Source organism: Chelmon rostratus, chromosome 13 (genome assembly GCF_017976325.1).
Source record: "Chelmon rostratus isolate fCheRos1 chromosome 13, fCheRos1.pri, whole genome shotgun sequence".
Classification (NCBI taxonomy): domain Eukaryota; kingdom Metazoa; phylum Chordata; class Actinopteri; order Chaetodontiformes; family Chaetodontidae; genus Chelmon; species Chelmon rostratus.
Genome location: NC_055670.1, coordinates 19,194,421 through 19,213,099, shown reverse-complemented (window position 1 = coordinate 19,213,099; position 18,679 = coordinate 19,194,421). Strand labels below are relative to the sequence as shown.

The 18,679-nt window shown below is 41.9% G+C and overlaps 1 protein-coding gene across 1 annotated transcript in view; it reads left to right on the top strand.

The window, feature by feature from the left end:
* The window catches only part of lrp1bb (low density lipoprotein receptor-related protein 1Bb), a 243,376-nt gene that overhangs the window by 52,346 nt on the left and 172,351 nt on the right, over nucleotides 1-18,679 (top strand). Inside the window, exon 2 of the mRNA XM_041951416.1 lies at nucleotides 10,952-11,074. Coding sequence (XP_041807350.1) covers nucleotides 10,952-11,074 — 123 coding nt within the window. The remainder of the gene's footprint in view (nucleotides 1-10,951; nucleotides 11,075-18,679) is intronic.

Below are 18,679 nucleotides of genomic sequence, written 5' to 3'. Positions count from 1 at the left end.
TTCAAATCTTAATGGAAAGTGAGCGCGCTGCTTGTAAATCCTCACTGTGCATGAAAACCGTGTGCGTGCAGCCGAGCACAGGAAGTCAAAGTGGAGCCAAAGCTGCGATTGATGTTTAAAAGAATAAATTGGGTTGTAGTTTTACTTTCTGCACTCATTTTCTCTAACCCTGGGGTTTATGTACAACTCCATTGTCTGGCAGTGCTTGCCTGTTGCCCCGTTGGCTTCATTTGTAGCGATTTTAGAGGGATCTTTTAGATCTTTAAAATTGCAAAATGATCACAATCAATGGAACTAAAATAGCTACAAGAATAAAAGTCAAGGTTAATAAACCATGGTTTACTCTACTGTAAGTTAATGTCTTATATTGCAAAATTCCATCACTGGATTAACATGTTTTTATTGAAATTACATCTGAAATACCAATAGTTAAAAAGGTAATACAAGTTTGGGCTTAACACACTTCTACCTTCACCAGAGTAAAATGCTTCATAAGTTCAGTTACAGTATGCTTGTATTCATAAAATCACATTGGGAACATTAAGGGTACAGCGGCGTCACTGGCTAATCTAAAAGATTTCACTTTTTCTTCAAGCTAACTGTCAATTATCAGTATATAACAAGCGGATGATGACAGCATGAAGGGAAATAATACAATAACACGACAAAAATAAGCTTTATTTATAGAGCACTTCTCATTGTGAAATGCGTCACAAAGGCAGCAACATAAAACAGACAATTAAGTCATCAGGTTTTTAGAAGAAAACAGAAGCACTTAGATGTATGAAAAACCAATACAGTGTAGGGAAATGTAAGAATAGGAAAAGAAAAATATGTTTTCAAGGCAATAAAAGACCAGTCAAAGCAAATTAAAACTCAAGTAAAATCAGGAACGAGAGGATGTTTAAGAGGGGACTTTGGAGGAGATCAGTGACTCAGCCGACCCGATTTCCTCGAGCAGATTGTTCCGGAGCCTCTGGGCCCTCGGCTGCACCGGAGGGGAAGAACTTTTTAACTTTTTGAGATGTTTGAAGATTGACTCAACTCATCAGATTTTCACTTGATGAAGTGGGAAGTTATCTTTTTATATTGCAAATCTCACATTGCTGTCATATGCCACATGCGTTCCACTACACGTGTTTGTGGGAGGATGAGAAGCTGTACGGAACCAGAACATGGCTTACACTGGAATAGTTTACTTTTTTGGCTCTACAGTTTGAACACTGCAGCAACGAATGTACTGCCATAAAATGCAATATTGCAGTGGGAGGGATTTGTTGAGAGTGTTTTTCTTTAAGGCTCCATTAGAGAAAGTTTCTTAGTAATTGCATGAAATCTGACATGTACTCCTTATTTGCAATGCTGCTGCTGTGCTGTACTTGCTTTGTGAATGTTATACAGTCAGACTAAATTAACATACTGTGATCCACAGCACGTGATTTCTCAAATGCCTTATAGCTGAAGCTCTTATGTCACCCATTAGACCTTAAAGGAGAGCTGGGTGACATTTTTCAAATCAGTTCCTTGTGCTGATGATGCAGAAGTACAGCAGTGCACCTGCAGTTATGCCTGGATTAGCCACTGTGGAGCAGAACAATGGTCGTGATCAGGGCATTAAAAGGCCTCTGAATATACATCCTGCAGTCATCCAGGTGTAACAGCAGATTGTACGGAAACTATACCTGATAAGTGTTTATTCCACACTGCAAAGACATCACAAGACACAAGCTACTCGGCTAGTTGACACATTATAGTCTTATTTTACCCGATGACGCATCCTGAAAATCTTTTGAAATTGTAATACACAGTTTCTCAGTAATTTTCAGGCCTGTTACAGCGAATTTAAACCAAGATACACCATATTTATCTGGCTAATTCCGGTTCACACATGAAAAGAGCACATCGATGTCCCTGGTTGGCATTTGCTCCCCTTCTTTGTTTATATCAGAGCTTAAGCAGACACTGCTATCGCAGCTAATAAGGCTGGTTTGTGTCATGAGGCACATTGGAGGAGACACGTTTCCCCGTTTCTAATGGAACGAAGCTAATCAGATCTGTGTGAGCCGACTCCCAGCTGTGCAACTTCGCAGGATTCACTGAGGAGTAAAGCGGAAAAACTTAAATAAAGGGCAAGTCCATCTTGATCACATGCTTCTATGGTGCGGTGGCAGGCAATGAGACAGAAATGTCACATTAGCAATGCGACGTGGTTTATTACACCATATAGACAGTTAAACCAAGGTGCTGTTTGATGATTTTAGCCTTTTATTAAATACTGCATTTCTTTTTTTCACTAAATATTTAGTTTTGTACGTATAAATCAAAAAGGCCTATGGTTTCTTTCCTGTGGGCTTATTGGCAAATAACGAAATGCAGCGGATGGCAAATCAGTCTCAAAGAAAATCCTTCTGTCAGTCTCATTCAGCCATTTATCTCTTTTGTTTTAGCTCCGTGATTGCTGCTTGTGAGGAGCTTCATGAAGATGTAAACGAGCAGGCCTGCAGCATGATTCAGTATTTATGCTTGATTAAAATCAACTCCAGTGGGTGATTAAGGGATAACATAAACCTAACACGATGCTTTTGTGCTGTTTTAATCTCTCTTATAGAATATACTTACAGTACATGGTGGATTTGGGAATACTAAAGAAACTATTGAAATGCATTCCACTAAATGTTCTTATTTATCAATTTTCAGTCAGCGCATGTGCTTCATGTGCAACATTCGACTTGAACTTATTGCAGAGTTTTAATGAGGGATCTATTTTGAGGTGGATGTGGAGCTGTTGGATAATGGACAGCTCACTCGGTGTGCGCAGTGGTACAGTGGGAGCCAGGGAGGATGTGATCCCTCACCATGACTGCTCTCGGTTCACTCCGGTAATGTAGTTTAATCTGGAGGCTACACCCAAGGCACTGACATGCCCCACAGAGTATCAGCCCGCATTGGGCGAACTCAGTGGAAACCTTGACTGGCACTTCACCCCTCAGTGATGACAGAAACCCTGTCTGCTTAAGCAGCTATTACTCCACCTGATTGGTAATCATGACATGGAGTGGGGCATAAATCCCGCCGACTGCTGCTGGTTAAGATAGAGGTCTTTGAAGGGACACGGTGATTAGGTGACCTTGGATGGAGCATGGAAAGGGGGCCAGGCGAGAAGAGGCTGGAGGGGGGGGTACTTTTCTATTATTGGCAGTATAATGACACATTCTCATGCAAATGAAATTCACATACATCGGCTACATTCAAACCGGTTACCACCTCAGAGCCCTTAAAAATGTGTTGGATGATTTTTTTACAGGAGTGTCGGTTACAATTCACTTCAGTGGTGCAATCAGCCTCAAATATAACGCATTGTGTTTGCACAGTGAGATGCCATATCTTCATCCTGTTTTCCCAAATTCAGTTGTGGTGTTGTGTGAACACTGCGGCCCCAAGAACCAGGTGTCCCACATTTCCCTGGTGACAACACACTGAGTTAGAGTTCCTGAATTTTTATACTGGTACACCTTCACAGGGTTTACCACATTAGATATATTCTGCATGGAAGAGATAATGTGGATAAACAGTCTTACTGTGCATTCATGGCATTATTCAATTTTTTTTTACATCAGACATGTTCTGTATGTAAGGTCTCTATTCTTTAATTTTTAATGCTTAAATCTTAGCCTATTTGTTCCTTTTTATCTGCCATTTAGTTGATGACAGCTTTCTGTTATTTATATTTACATATATGTATACATATTCTTTGGAACTTATTCATGTTTGGTATGTGTGCAGTTTTTCTATCTATATAGTTCGAACTAATTTTAAATACATGTGATTGTTAGCACGATTATCTGGAGTTGAATTAATAATCATGTTGCCTCCACACCTGTGCAAAAAGAAGCAGCTGTCCTGGTTCCAGGTGGAGTATGCCCGATGCAGACGTAATGTCAAACGTGGTAGCTGTGCTAAATAAAAAAGCGAAGAAATAAATTCACAGTTCACGTCAATCAACTGGTTGGGTTTTGAGACGCATATGTGGATTTTTAGTCTGTGATATGTTGACTGGCGTCACAAATTGCAGAAGTGTGTCAACACAAGCGGTAAACATAACACACAATTCTCTGATATTGGGAGTCAGAGATACTTAAATTCAGTCCTATTTTTAGGTTCCTGATAGTACAGTGAACTGCACTCATACAAAGTGAAGCATATATATATATATATGTGTGTGTGTGTGTGTGTGTGTGTGTGTGTGTGTGTAGATCTATAAGATGTGCTGTACCAACAAGCGCAGTGAAATGCTGTCACTCTCAGGTAGTTGCATGCTGCTCTTCAGAACAGCAAACAGCAGCCAGCAGGATAAACATGGCGGTTTTGAGCAATGTGGAAGAAGTATCAAAGAAGCAGCCCATACGGAAATTCTGCCATTTAAACATGTTTAAGTGCGATCTGAATGTTTCTGTGTTGACAACATCATTGATCGCATTCTGGAACTGTCTACGTACTGTGTGTGTTTATTAAGCAGCTCCACTTTGATTGGAGCTAGTGTGTAAATGAAGTCTTGAAATTTTGGTAACAGCAGTTGCTAAGAAAAAAATGGCCATGATGAAAAATATCTAAAATTATGTAATGAATACTACATAAGATTACCTCCCTTTGTCTTGTGCACATGCTAAGTCCACCCGGTAATTATTTCTTAAATATTCTCCATACCACAGTTTATTAGTGCAGTCCTCTCGACCCACTTGTCCTGCATGTTTCTTGCACATCTAATCCAATTAAGAGCTACACATTAACCTGACACCTTAATCAGATCAGGTGTGAACAAGCTTGGTTCAAGAGCACACTAGAAGACTATTAAAGTCCTTGCATGCAGAGCTAAAGGGCAGTAGAAAGCATACAGTTTAAGATCAGCCTTATTAATCATTCATTGTTTACTGGTGCAGGGATTTATCCCAAGAAGAAGTTCAACCAGCGTCTTCATATGGTGCTCCCTTTTAATAATTTGTTGACATGCCCCTGCTGTTGTAGAGAAAATAAAAGTGACCTTGCTCTGTGGTAAAGGTCAGACAGCATCTAATGAAGGCCCCAAAGTCTTATAGCATTGATTTCTTACCCGTTTCACGGCAGGAATGCGGAGTTGTTCAGCGTTGCCATGGGGGATGGCCTCAGGTACGAGCTGGTTTCCCTGAGCCAGTTATACCTCGGATTCTGTAAACACAATTACTTCTCTTTCCTAGTACATCATTACTTTCTCTCTTTTCTAATATGGCTTGCCGCTTTGAGTTGGCTTTGTGATTTCTAAGAATTTCTTCAATTCTGGGATCAAGGAGGACGAGAAACTCGGAGTGCTGCAGAACTGACAAGCACATATAACTGGGGGCATGTGTCCAGGAGTGCCGTGACATTCTGGAATCGTTCATCAGTGAGCAGAGTCACGACGCTCTCTCTGGTCTTCATATTCTGATCAGACTTGACGTGGATGGCATTTAAGTCTAAATACCACATGGCATATGTCACTTCTAGAGATACGCTCGTAATAAAGATTCATTATGCAGGTGTGAGGCATCATTGAGATGCATCGCACGACATTGCATCTTTTGGCAGATTAGAGATATGAAGATTAAGGGAGAGACTGCATTATGCTGTTGTTATACTTAATAACCTGCTTAGTTTGGCTCGTTGCCCTATGCTCATCCATAATGCATTTGACCTGCAGCTGGCCAGTATGCTAAGTCTGCTCTGACAATGTGAGGGGGTTTAAAGTCACTCATCTATGTGTGTGTGAGGTGTGTTTCTAGTGTGTGTGCAGACTTTTTCTGCCCCAGTACATTCGGCAGTGTGATGCAGTTTAACTTGTAGCCTGCGTTTGATTTATGTTACGCAATCCATGTATCTTTGAGCGGAATTTTACCCCCCCTCGTACACCCAGACTGTAAATCACGAGTCTGACATCAGCGCTTTCGAGGAGTTATTTTGTTAAGTGTGTTTTGATTTACTTTTTTGGAGCACCCACTTTCCCTCCACCCATCCTGTCCACGTCTGCTTCCAAGAGTCATTTCACACATTTCCCAAAATATTTCCCAAAGACCAAAGATTGAGGGTGAACTTGTGACTTCTGGTTTTACCTGTACTGCAGGTGGCTAACAGGAGTGACAGCTTCCCATAAAAATGGGAAATGAAGTGATGCTTACTCAAAACAAAATGTGTCTTGTATTGCATTGCCTACTTTATAAAAGGGAAACATGAGTTATATGCTATTTTGCTGTCTTCCCCAGAATAAGATAAGAAAATCAACATTTCATGGATGTACAGTAAATATAAAGCTACAGCCAGCATTCAGTTAGCTTAGCTTAGCACAAGGACTGGAACTGGGGAAACAGTTAGCTCGTCTCTGTCTGAAGGTATATAACCTACCAAAGCTCACAAATTAACATGAGCTATCTGATTTGTTTAATCCCAAAAGAAGAAGAATCCCTGAGAATGAGAATTGGCGCCACCTACTGCTTATTTTGATAATTGAACTCACATTTACGGTAATGGATGGAAACGGAAAATAGTTCATTCGCAATTTTCTTTTGCAGATTTTCTGTAAATTTGCTTAAAATTTGAGATTGATTGTCTTACGTCTTGGTTAGATGCAGCAACTTCTTGTCTCAGCGTTTTCCTGGCAATCTCACAGTGCTTAGTTCATGTTAATTAACTTTGTGCAAAGCTAAGCTAACCATCTGGTAGCAGTAGCTTCATATTTAAGGTATGGACGTGATCAGTCCTCTCATCAAACTCTTGCCACGGCAGCGAATAAGCAAATGTAGAACTATTCATTTGAATTTTGCCAGGTGGGAGGCTGCAAAATGACAAGAGGGGAGCCCTTATTCTCTGATTCTGACTCTGAAACCAAAGCAAGAAAAAGCCTAATGCATACCACATAACTGTCATGTCCTTGGTTCAGGTCTGACTGGGTACATTTGTTTCCTGTGTGTGAAAGCAGCTGGAATAGCACCACCAGCTGCAGCTTTTAGTTAAAATACTTTTTTCTGTAATTTTCCCCTTTTTAGGGGTTAAATTATCTTTGTGTGTCTGAGAGGACACATGTTTATATATGTTTACGTATTTGCACTTGGCTTCAGATTTACTGAGCCGCTGTTTTCTCTTTCCTCCCGCACTGGTTGTGGGCTGACCTTGACCTTTGTCCAGTGCAACACAGGTTTAATGGACTATCACTGGCGTGACAAGTGCACACGCAGCTTTCTATGCAGAGCGGAGCGAGCCGGATGAGCTGCGCACACTGAAGCTTCCTCAAGGAGCAGCTCCTTCTCAACCTGCAACTGCAAGATATGCCTGACTGAGGAATATTCCCACATCTGCTTTTTTCAGCTGTGCAACATAGATGACGTTTAATTCGCCACTCTGAGCTGTGTACTGCACTGCTGCTTTGATAACACATGTTTTGTTTGAATAGGCCTGTGGCTTACGATTTATCCACTGAACCATATTGTGAAGTGTGTGTCTGATGCAATTCAGGGGATTGTAATGCCTCCGTGGTTTGCAGCTCGCCTCATTGGAATATGATATTGTTTAGAAAGATAAACCAAGACCTAAGCTCTCGTGTAATTCAGAGTTTAATGGGAGAGTCGATGCTATATTGCAAGATGCAGGATGAAGAGATTTGTTGTGCAGTTTAAACGCTCATGTCGCAGTATACCCGACGTGTTTGGTAATTGGGTCAACACTCTACCTCATCTCCAAAAAAAACAAAACTTGATCAAAATATATGCTGCATGGAGTGCTAGCTGCATGGTCTTCCTTACGCAGACCAGCTTCTCTGTCTGTCTGCCTCCAAATAAGTCTTTGTTCCTCTGAAAATCTGGCACATTTCAAAGGCTCAGTGGCTTTTAATGAGCCACAATGTTGCGCCAGCGGTGGCTGTTGGGTGTCAGGAATGGAGCTCATGATAATGTGCCCGGCTGAGTGCCACTATGTGTTCCCCACTGTTATGGTAATGGAACGAGTTTGGGGTTTTTTTTTTTTTTTTTTTTTTGTTTCCCCGCTTACTGACAGCAGCTGCTGCCTTTTTTTCTGTTTGCTGTTCCTGCCATCGCCACTCATTTGATGTTTGTATCGAATTACGCGCAAAATACATAATGCCGTGTAATACCGCACCTTTGTGTGTCTCGTACAAATACGGTGGTATATGGAAGAGGCACAAAAAGAACAACAGAGCAGTCCCCCCCCCCCACATCTGCAGCAGGAGAGGCTGTTTGGAAAAGCAGAAGGGGAAGACGGATTGACATAAGAGGTCATTTGGTTGCCTTATATTTGGCCCCTTAGCTTTCAAGGTGAAGTGGCATGAAAGGAGCTAAAACATCAATAGGCGACCGGTCTGCTCGGAGGTCCACTGCCGTTTTCTTTCATGGCTTCCATCGGCAGCTGAGGACATGGCCCCTCTGTCACCAACCCTCTGCTTTTCAACGGCAATCAACTCAGCTTTAAAGGTGTAGGAGATTTCTCAGAATGGACCGAGCGTGCCTCTGCCAACCTCAAGCCCGGCCTGTGTTTATCGGTGCCTTGCTATTTTTTGAGAGGAAACCTAAATGATGTAGTCAGATTCGCGTGCTGTGAATGGTTTGTGTTCAAAACGTGCTAGCGTTTAGGCTGGACTGCTTGTTTTCCTAATTACATATTACCAGTAAACTGTCAAATCATGCAGAGTCCATCATATTATTGAAGGCCAGTGCTGTATTAATATTTATTGAGGATAATCAATATGCATCAAGGCTGACAGCATGTTTTGCTGCCGATCACAACATTATGTTGCTTAATGATGGTTGAAAGGAGCGTATTTGAAAAGCAGCCTGTTATTATGAAGTTAAGCGTGCCTTGGGAAATATTTTGATGTTGCCGCTGTTGCACTGAATCCACATGAACACGTTCCTTATGCAATGCCCTACCTTCAGATACCCCCTTCCCCAATCAACATGATATGCATTCGAATTTTTTTTTTCTTTAAAAGTTTGATGGCTTTGGTGAGCAATTTTAACAATGTCCCCCTTTCAAATCTTAAAAAAAGAGAGGAGAAGGCTTTGAATATTTAAAAAGAGACCTTGATTTAAATTGTAAGATTTCAGATATATTGCATCAGTGGGAATAGGAGAGGCAGAATGGATGAGATGTTTGACCTTTTCAGATTTGTCCCTGGGTAGTGAATTTGCTGGAGGGTGCCGGGGCAGGGAGCAGCGGTGCGTTGAATTATCACTCTGACTGTTCAAACGCTGCAGACCTGATCTCCCACTTGCTCCACTCCCACAACTAATGGGTTAGGAACACACCGGGAAAAAAGACGGAGATAGTGAGAGTGGGTGGGAGGGGGATGGGGAGCTGGGGCCTGTCCGACTGAGGGCTGCACGACAAACCGTTTCAGCGTTGCCATGTGCGTGTGTGCAGTCGTCACATCGCAGACGCACGATTTCAAGCAGGGAAAGCTACCTCAAACACATCGTCCTGCAGCTTTTGTGCCACTTGATACAAAATGAGTCTAATTTTTCATCACTAATCTACATGAGGAGTCTGTCTGATGTAATTCACTCTTATTTAAGGGTTCTGAAGATACATGGGGTTTGTTGCCAATGAGACATGCTGTTAGCGGCACTGAGCCGCCAGTGTTTTCTTGGTCAGCCGAGGAGAGACGCACCAGCTTGAAGAGTCTGTGGCGGGAGCAGGAATAATCCGGTGGATGTGTGTATTTCCCAGGAGGGCTTTCTCGGGGAGCCGGTCTTGGCGGAGCTGTTCTGTGAGGGTAAAACCCTGAGTGGACTTTTGAGTCGTCTTTCTTTTTTGTGGTTGCAAGTGCAGCTGAACTGTTTTGGGATTGTGGGGAAAACAAATCGGACTGTTGACCAAGTGGTTTGAGCTCTTGTTTGCTTGATTTAATCCACCCATTGAAAACTGCATAGAGCTGTGGTCTAGTTGTTTTTTCATGGGTGTTTTGGTGACGTATATTTCATTGCTATTTGCTATTTGCTTTATTGTTTCTTTCTTTATTAGAGCTATTTCATTTCTATTTTATAACAACTATTTGTCAGATTAATTTAAAAGTGTGAAACAAGCTACAAAAAGCTCTGTAATGATTACATTTTTCCAAATAGAACCAGTCATATCATCTGGTGAATTCCTGTATTTCTAAAAAAAATTGTCAGTTTTTCCCGATATCGTGCAGCCCGAGTCTGATTGTCTGCGGGTTAAGCTTAGAAACGAATTACCGTTTTTGCTCACGGCTCAGGAGAAGTAGCAGCAGGTCACATTGTGGTGTCAAATCTTTAGCAAAAGCTTCTGTCATTCTGCAGAATGATCGAGCTGAGTCTCTGACAGCTAGCGGCAGGAAACATGTCAACACTCTGACAGATGCTTGCTATATTGAAAGGCTATGATGACTTTTTAGTTGACTGGGCTTTCACTGAACTCCCCCAGTCCCACCATCGAATGAAAGCGCAACACCGAGGAGGCAAGAAGATAAGAACAAACTTGCCAAACTGCTTTGTAATAGTTTGCCAAGGCGCGAAGGACATCACGTCTTTGTTAGAGGAGAGGAGCTGTCAAAATCACAATGCCTGGGCAGCATCTGCCTCGTCTGCCTCTTTTGGTAGCATTTTCATCTCGTGGAAAAAAATGTATGTCTTCCTGTTCCGACGAAGAATTGTGGTTCACAAAAGGTACGCGACTGACAAAGGGAATACTGTACAGCACTCTATTGATTGCCTAAAATCATTCATTCAGCTCCATGCTAACATCAGTGATCATGTAATAATGAGGGTTCTGCTTGTGTCAATGCCACTGACTCTCCACTCACACTCATGTTCAGTGCACGTTCTCCAGTGAAACACGTGATCCACCTGTTCACTACCATCACCTCATGCTGCATCTTCTCTGTCTCCCTCTCCACCCTTTCCTCATGCCATCCGAGAAGCCATCTTGTGCGACGTAGGAGAGTTTCACTGTCGTGACGGAGAAACCTGCATCCCCGAGGCCTGGCTCTGCGATGGCGAGCCCGACTGCCCCGACGATTCCGACGAAACTGACCAAATTTGTAAGTCGCTCATTCCATCCATTTCTCACTAATGCAAAGCTTTCATGTGGAATTCTGCCACAGCACCTCATTCGTCAGTGAGTGTCACCTTTATAGAATAAGGGCTCGTGTTAACATGCATTAATTGATGCTCCAATGAAAAGCCACCCTTTTGAATGTCAAACCAGACTGCCCTCCCACAACAAACGCCTGTTTAGGTTGTCTGTCAAGCAACTTATGATGACCTACTGTATGTTCTTGCGTATTGTAAGGCAGTGACTCTAGTGGCGGGAGTAATTATTTCATCAGGTGGAAAAGTCTTGGACCAGACATCTGTTATCCAAATACCTGCTGGCGACACAGAAAGCTCAGAAGCTGTCCCAGAGGTTATAAACGATAACGATAGTCATTGAGTTCTGAGACTGTGTGACGTAGTTTAAAGAGCCAAAGTCCACATAGGAGGAGGATCAGGGTGGATGGATGCGTCAAACACAATACTTTCACCCAGGAGGCCGCTGTTCGTGTCCTGTCTGCAACCAAAACTCAACACTGACTTATTTTAGCTTATGTACATAAATTACCTCACATCAAGTACATAAGTTAACCTATGTATGTAACAGGAATTACTTATTGTACTCATTTTAACCCAAACCATGATCTTCTTCAAACCTAACCAAGTTGTTTTGGTGCCTTAACCGAAATCAAACCTCGACAATTCACAATGTTAACAACGTGTTTGTTATTGTTAGCACGACGAAACCAAACTGCGCCCGTTTCACAGCATTAACCATGTGTTTGTCCGGTGCTCCAGCTGCTGGTACTCTCGGTCATACGTGTATGTCGACCATATGGAGAACAGCAGTGTTGTTTTGGAAGTCACTGGCAGAAGACCTACTCTGAGGCTGCAAACGCTCCCAACCTGCAGACTCGAAAGGTGTTAGAAGTCTGTGGTTTCCCTCAAACTCACTCAAACTCACTGAATCCTCGTCTGCAGCCTCCTTGGAATCAGGCTACAAACAACACGGTGTGTTTAAGTGTACTTCGGTGAAACTGTGAGTGTTTGAAACATGCCTCATACCTCGGTGGACAGCAGCATTGTGAGGATTGCGCTGCAGGAATGATTTGAAAAGTTTATGTGGACATTTTAGAGTGAGTGAGAGAGAGTTTTTTCCTGTTTAAAACACGGTCAGCATGGTGGTACACTGCAACTGACAGAAATTCAGGTTGACCACAGCCGCCGCTGTCTAAATCCTATGAGGGATGAATGTTTAATATTAAGATTTTCCACTAAATATCACACTGAGGTGTCAAAACTTCTGTGTCTTTGCTGGTGTCCTCCTGCTAAGGTTTCCTGCCTTACTCCAAAGACATACTGGCTATAGGTGAATCAAAAACATCAGGAGGAATAACTGCTCTTTTTATTCAGTAGAACAAAACACTGTCACCTGAAATAGTCAAAAACTATTAGCCTTTGAATTAGGAATCCATACGTATTTTCATTTCAGGTGTGTATGGATTGTTGTTGGAAACCATTGAACTCATGGAAACACTGTTTCTAGTTATGTATCTAGTAAGTGCCAGGGCACTCACTGATGAAGTTTTCCTGGCACCAAATGATTTATGAGGTGATCAGCAAGTCACTGATTTTGTGTTTTTACACAAACTTTGTGCTAATGGCACCTTGTAGGGTTTTTTTTTTTTTTTTTTTCTGCAGAACATAGCAGCATGAATTGCAAAATTACAGTTTAGCACCTTATTTTAATGGCTGTTTATCTATTTTACATGATGGACTGAGTGCTTGATGATTGAGGTACAATGTGCAATATAACATCAAACTATGATAAAAAGTTGTCAAAGTCAGATGGACTGTGACCCCTGTGTCAACTTCAACCTGTAGATGAATGTATTTCTAATCACATGCTTGTTTAAAATCTATTTTTCAAGCAAATTCTATTAGATGCACTACGACACAAATGAAATCTAGTTAGTTGTTTTTTATATTATTGGATAAAGTAGTGTCAACATCACAAGAGCAGATTGGATTAGACTTTATTGTCTCCCCGAAGAGACATTTGTTTTAGGCATTTGAGAGACACATACAATCAAACTGCAGTTAATGTGCAGCATCACACCCACATCTATAAAACTCAATATTATTAAAGCTTCTAAAAACTGACATTCTTTGTAATTGCCATAGTTTATTCTTCAGTAATATTCACTTGCAAAATTTAATCGGTACTCCATACACGTTGCTATGGTGTTTTCTACTGCCACAAACAAGACCCTCTTTGACTGCTACTTAGTTCCAAGGGCAGGACAGCACAAAAAAAAAAAAAAAAAAAAAAGCAAATCATTTCAAAGGAAAACGGAAGACTTCCAGGCTGGCTGAAAATGAGGTATTATTGGCTGTGCTGTATTATGCTGTGAAGAATCTGCTTGGCATATCCGACTGCAGTCATGTAAACCTTCATTCGTCCTTCAAATCAGGATAGGTTGTGGCACGCATGCTCCTGGGTATTATTTACACTCTTCTGGGACATAGATTTCCTTTAATGGATAAACAGAGCAGCAATTTCACGTTATTATGAGCCGAATTAGCCTTTGTATATCACGATGAGACTGCCACACAGACACAGCCGAATAAAGGCAACAGAACCAAATTATTAACATTCACTCCAGGTTTGCCATCAGTGTGAGTTATTGGCTATAATTAGGGCTTTATAGTTTTGGCAGTGGCATCTGTAAATTGACCACAGTGCACAATAATTATTAATGCCCGAGTGTGCATGAGGTCATATATCCAGTGGGCCACTCGTGGTAAGCAAAGCTTGTTGCAGAGAAAACTCACTGCTTATGTCAAACCTATGTAATTACAGTCACCAGCTGTTAACATGTCCACAGCTGCTCGCACGCTCTCTGATGTATGAATGCAATAGAGTGGTGGCTTGTTGAGATTTGTTGTTGATTAACACATTCTCACTCCCACTCGTCACAAAGTGTCGCTTGGTCAGGACCCCTCACCGTCGCTTTTTGAGCAACTGGGTACCACTTTAGCATCATTTTTCAACATGTAGGGTTCCACGGTCAAGTTAGCAATATTAGATATGCAACATCTGGTTAGCAACATCCAGCTAGACTTTCAAAATAATGCTTGCAGTGAACAATGATAAACACATTGTTGATGTTGTGAAACAGTTAATATACACAAGCACGTTGCTTGGTGTCCTGGGTGATGGTCCTGTGGAAGTCCTCTCTATAGAAGAAGTGTCTATAGAAATCGGACTAACCTGTACATTGACAAATAACTCTGGGGGGTACCCACTGACTTAAAAAATGACTCCGATTGGTGATGGTTCACGACCACTCGTCCCATTTGTGATGAGTTGAGAGTGAGAGGTTGGTGCATGCTGAGATAATATAACACCGCCCAGTGCTTCTAAATAAGAGGCAGGAGGTTAAGATAGAGATGGAGGGATGGACAGACTAACGCAGACAAAGTTACTGTTGCATATTTTCCCTCGGAGGCTTGGATGTTGATGAATGAATGAATGTGTATATCAGTCCACCTTTAAGGTCTTGTGCTTCTTTAATCGAATGGCTTTTTTTTTCCTGGAGTTATTCCACACGCGTCACCTCAGGTGCGTCAGATTTATTTCTCATGAAGGACTGTCGAGGAGTGTTGATAGGAGCAATCCACTGGTGTTACTGATCGTCCTCAGTTTTTGGCACTTGACCCACATTAGGGCCTAAAAATCATGATATCTCAGCCTCTGCTGCGTACATTTTGACCATCTGTCTCTCACAAGTCCCCTAACTACATGGAGATGTAATCCTAAATCAATAGAGTACTACTGCTCGGCTTAGTTTTTCAATGTGAAGAACCAGCCATGACATGGGTTTGGCAGATGGAATAAACATTTAAGTTCAGTTTAAAGTTCAAATCCCATTAATGTCATAGATTTTCTGTTTGTAAATCTGGGCACGCTGGCAGCAGATTTCTGACATCCTCCCTGATTGGTTTCTCTGTCATACCTGATCTTTCATCCCCTGTTCCACCCTACCTTTGTGAAACATGTTTAAAATATAATAGATATAATATAACCTCTACATGGTTGCTGTAGGCCAAGTCAGAGGCAATTAATTATCACTTCGATTAATGTTGGCTCCATTTTATTTACAGTGCCTGCAGAAAGAAGCCCTTGCATATTCATCTAAGGAATTTGGCACAGCTCATTATCATGGCTTATGTATTGATAGAGAGGGGAATTAGATCAGCTTTGCCCTGCAAACAGAAGACAGGATTGGAACGTATTCTGCCTTTTTAAATGATAGCAAGGGCTGCAGTAACCTTTGAAAAAAAGACCCTTTATATAGGATGATATGCAGTGAGCGAAGCTGTGGAGGATTAAAATAAAAGTGCTGAAAAATCATGGTGGAAAGCCATCAGTACTTTGATTTCACTGTGAATATTTGGGGCATTATACAGAGGAATTTATCATCTTCAAAAAACAGCAAGGTAGTATATTACGCTCTCGTCATCTAGAAATATAAAAACGTTGGTGCCACTGATGGCTTCTCTCCTCCCTGCCCTGCCTCGGTCAGGGAGATGTAATCACTGCATCTTCAGGGCCTGTGGGGAGGAGGGAAGGGAAGGTGGCCTTGGATTGCAATACCTGGAGACGCGAAGGAGGCACCGCTTTATCCACTCAGCCGCGGGCCTCACGGGACTGGACAGCTGACGACATGTATTCAGGGGGCCGCGAAAACAGCCTGCCTTCAGGAGTGGCTAAAGAAAACCAGGCAAAATGGCAATTCTCCAATTGCGTGCAGTTCAAGCAAATGCTTTCTGTGCAATAAAGAGTCAAACCTCGAGGATAATCACATTCCTAGTTTGTGCATCATACTTCAAGGACGTCGAAATGTCAAAGCTGTCGGGGGACATACAGATCGGCTGGTCGCTGTGCATTTGAGATAAAGTGGGACAGCCATAATTCACTTTCTGGAAATATCTTTTCTCGTATAATTTCATAAAAACTGTCGCTGCTAATGGCTGACGACGTGCAGCTCTCTCCCTGTATTGATGCTACGCGCTTGCAAACACTGACTTAGAACTCAAATCCTTCATGAATCCTTCAGGAAAGGATTTCATGGACTCTTGGCTCGTCTCAGTAGTGCTGCCATGAGGAGCTTTGTGAATCTGGTGGACGTGGAGGCCAGTGAATCCTTTGATTGAATTGTCACTCCCAGAGGAAGAGACAATAAAAGGGGTCAGTAGCTGACTTCAAAAACATGGTCCCAGAAGCTGTGTTTCATAGCTGCAGCTTGGCTCGACCCAATCAGCACCGATGTTGATCTCAGTGTCCTCAAGGCCCGGGGGAGGGGAACTGTTCAAAGACAGCTCTCTCTGGGGTTCTTCCATTTATTCCCCTTCCACGACAGGGGAGGGCATGTCTCCATATGCCTTCCTCTAAAGTCCTCAGTTTCTCTATACTGAACTCATCAGCACCCTACAGAGAGCTTGAAAACAAGCAGCGTGAAGATCCAACATGGGGCGCAGCGTCTTTATCTCATGGTTATGCCACCAGGTTTATTTTAGTCACTGATTTCTTGTGCAGCTCGTGCCGCACATTTAATAACAGTAGTGTGTTTCTGAAGGATCAACAACCCTGACTCCAGAACAGTTGATGCGCTGTGTGGAATGTTAATAAAAACAGAATGCAACCAAACTGCTCAGAGACAACAGTCTCACACTGTGTTCCCAAGCCCATGCAGTACTGTATATACAATCACATGTTCACGAAGTGGTGAACCTCGCTCCATCCTCGCTTGTGAACGACTGAGCCTTTCCAGGATGCTCCTTTCATACCCAACCTTGATATTATCAGCTGTTATCAATCAACCTGTTTACCTGGGGAATGATCCAGGCAGGTGTTTTTGGAGCGTTCCACAACTTTCCCAGTCTTTTGTTGCTCCTGTCCCAACTTGTTTGAAACGTGTTGCTGCATCAAATTCAGAATAAGCAGATATTTACAAAAATCCATGAAGATGATGAGGTCAAACATTAAATATATTTTCAGTTGAGTAGATTTTAGAGAGGATCACTCAGGAGTTGGTGGAGACCAAAGCTAAGACGGGAGCGAATTAATTGATTTTCTAACGTTACTTCGAATTAATACTGATATTCCTCCTTGTTTGCTGAATGTGTAAATAGTTAATTAGTTAATTTTATACAGTGACAATATGTCATGTTGTGTTTAAGTTGTTTTGCTGCCCTCAAATGGCCCTAAAATAGATAATAGATGAAAGGGGTAATGTTCTATGTATTAAAAACTGAATGGATGACAGTTTCTTCCATTGTTAGGATCATAGAGCCAGTATCACAAAAAAATAATATTCATCGTTGTATAAAAATCATTTATCATTATTGAAGTAAATGTGACAGTTAATCATGTGGGTTGTGTACCCACAACTTTAACAAAGTATTTTAGATCCCAGTCTGTATCATACTGTAACTATAGTTTATGTGAAATACCCCTGCTCCTTCCCCAGCCTTCACCGTGCCATTGTGCTCATGTGCGATTATAAGATTTGCCTTCATTGATCCCCAAAAGTGAATTTCAGGACTTCTTTCAGTGTAGAAATCACAGATTTTTGAAATTTTGGTTTGGGGTTTTGCAGAATTGTCCCATACCGACGTTCTGGTAACAGGGTTTGTATGTTACAGCTTTTCAGTTTGTCTTTATCTTTTGACCATGCTTTTAGTTACAAGTTGTACAGCGAGAGACTGACAATCACAGCTACATTCCTCTAACCATGTTCAACCAGCAAACTTGTTTTAATTCTGATTGTGAAGTACATTTCTTAGATGTTAAACTCACATTGCCAGTTAAACATTTGGAAGTAGCTCACAAAGCCCCTCTGAAAACACTCACAAGTGCAGAGAATATTTGATCTGTCTGTCTGTGATGAAGCTGCAGTAACTATCGTCAGTGTATTTTGGGCTGCCTATCAACATCCTGCAGGGTATTTTATCTGGCAAGTCCCATATTGAAATAAATGTATCACAAATGTGTGTGCTTCCCATGGGAATTGGCGGCAGCAGGATGGAGGTTTAGGGGGTAATGTAGCGTAGCACCTTGTTATTGAGCTGAAGGACAGCGCCTTTTGCATTATGTAACGTTTATTTTTCTTCTTCTCCATCTCTCCCTCCCCACTGACATGTAACTCTTCTGTTGACTCATCAAAAACCCAGAAAATGTACTGTTATTACAAATGCAGCAAGTCTGAATTCAAGTATCACTTCTGCATATTGTAAGACCGTCTATGAGACCATTAAATCTGATTCTAAATGATTCTGCGTTCAGGTTGCTGTCTTCTGTTAAGATGATCTGCCCATTTTATTAGAAATGCACACGTTATGTTGTCATCACACTATCTCTACAACATGTAGTGTGACTGTGAGTGTTCGTGCAGGGAAAGTTAATTGGATATCATGTTTGGTTTCTCAGCCCTGTGTCTGACGCCTGGGTCTGATTTGAGATCAGCTGCAGCACGCTGTCCCTGCTATCAACGCATTTAACCTGCCACACATGTATCTCGTTTGGAGGCATCGCAATCAGCTGACTT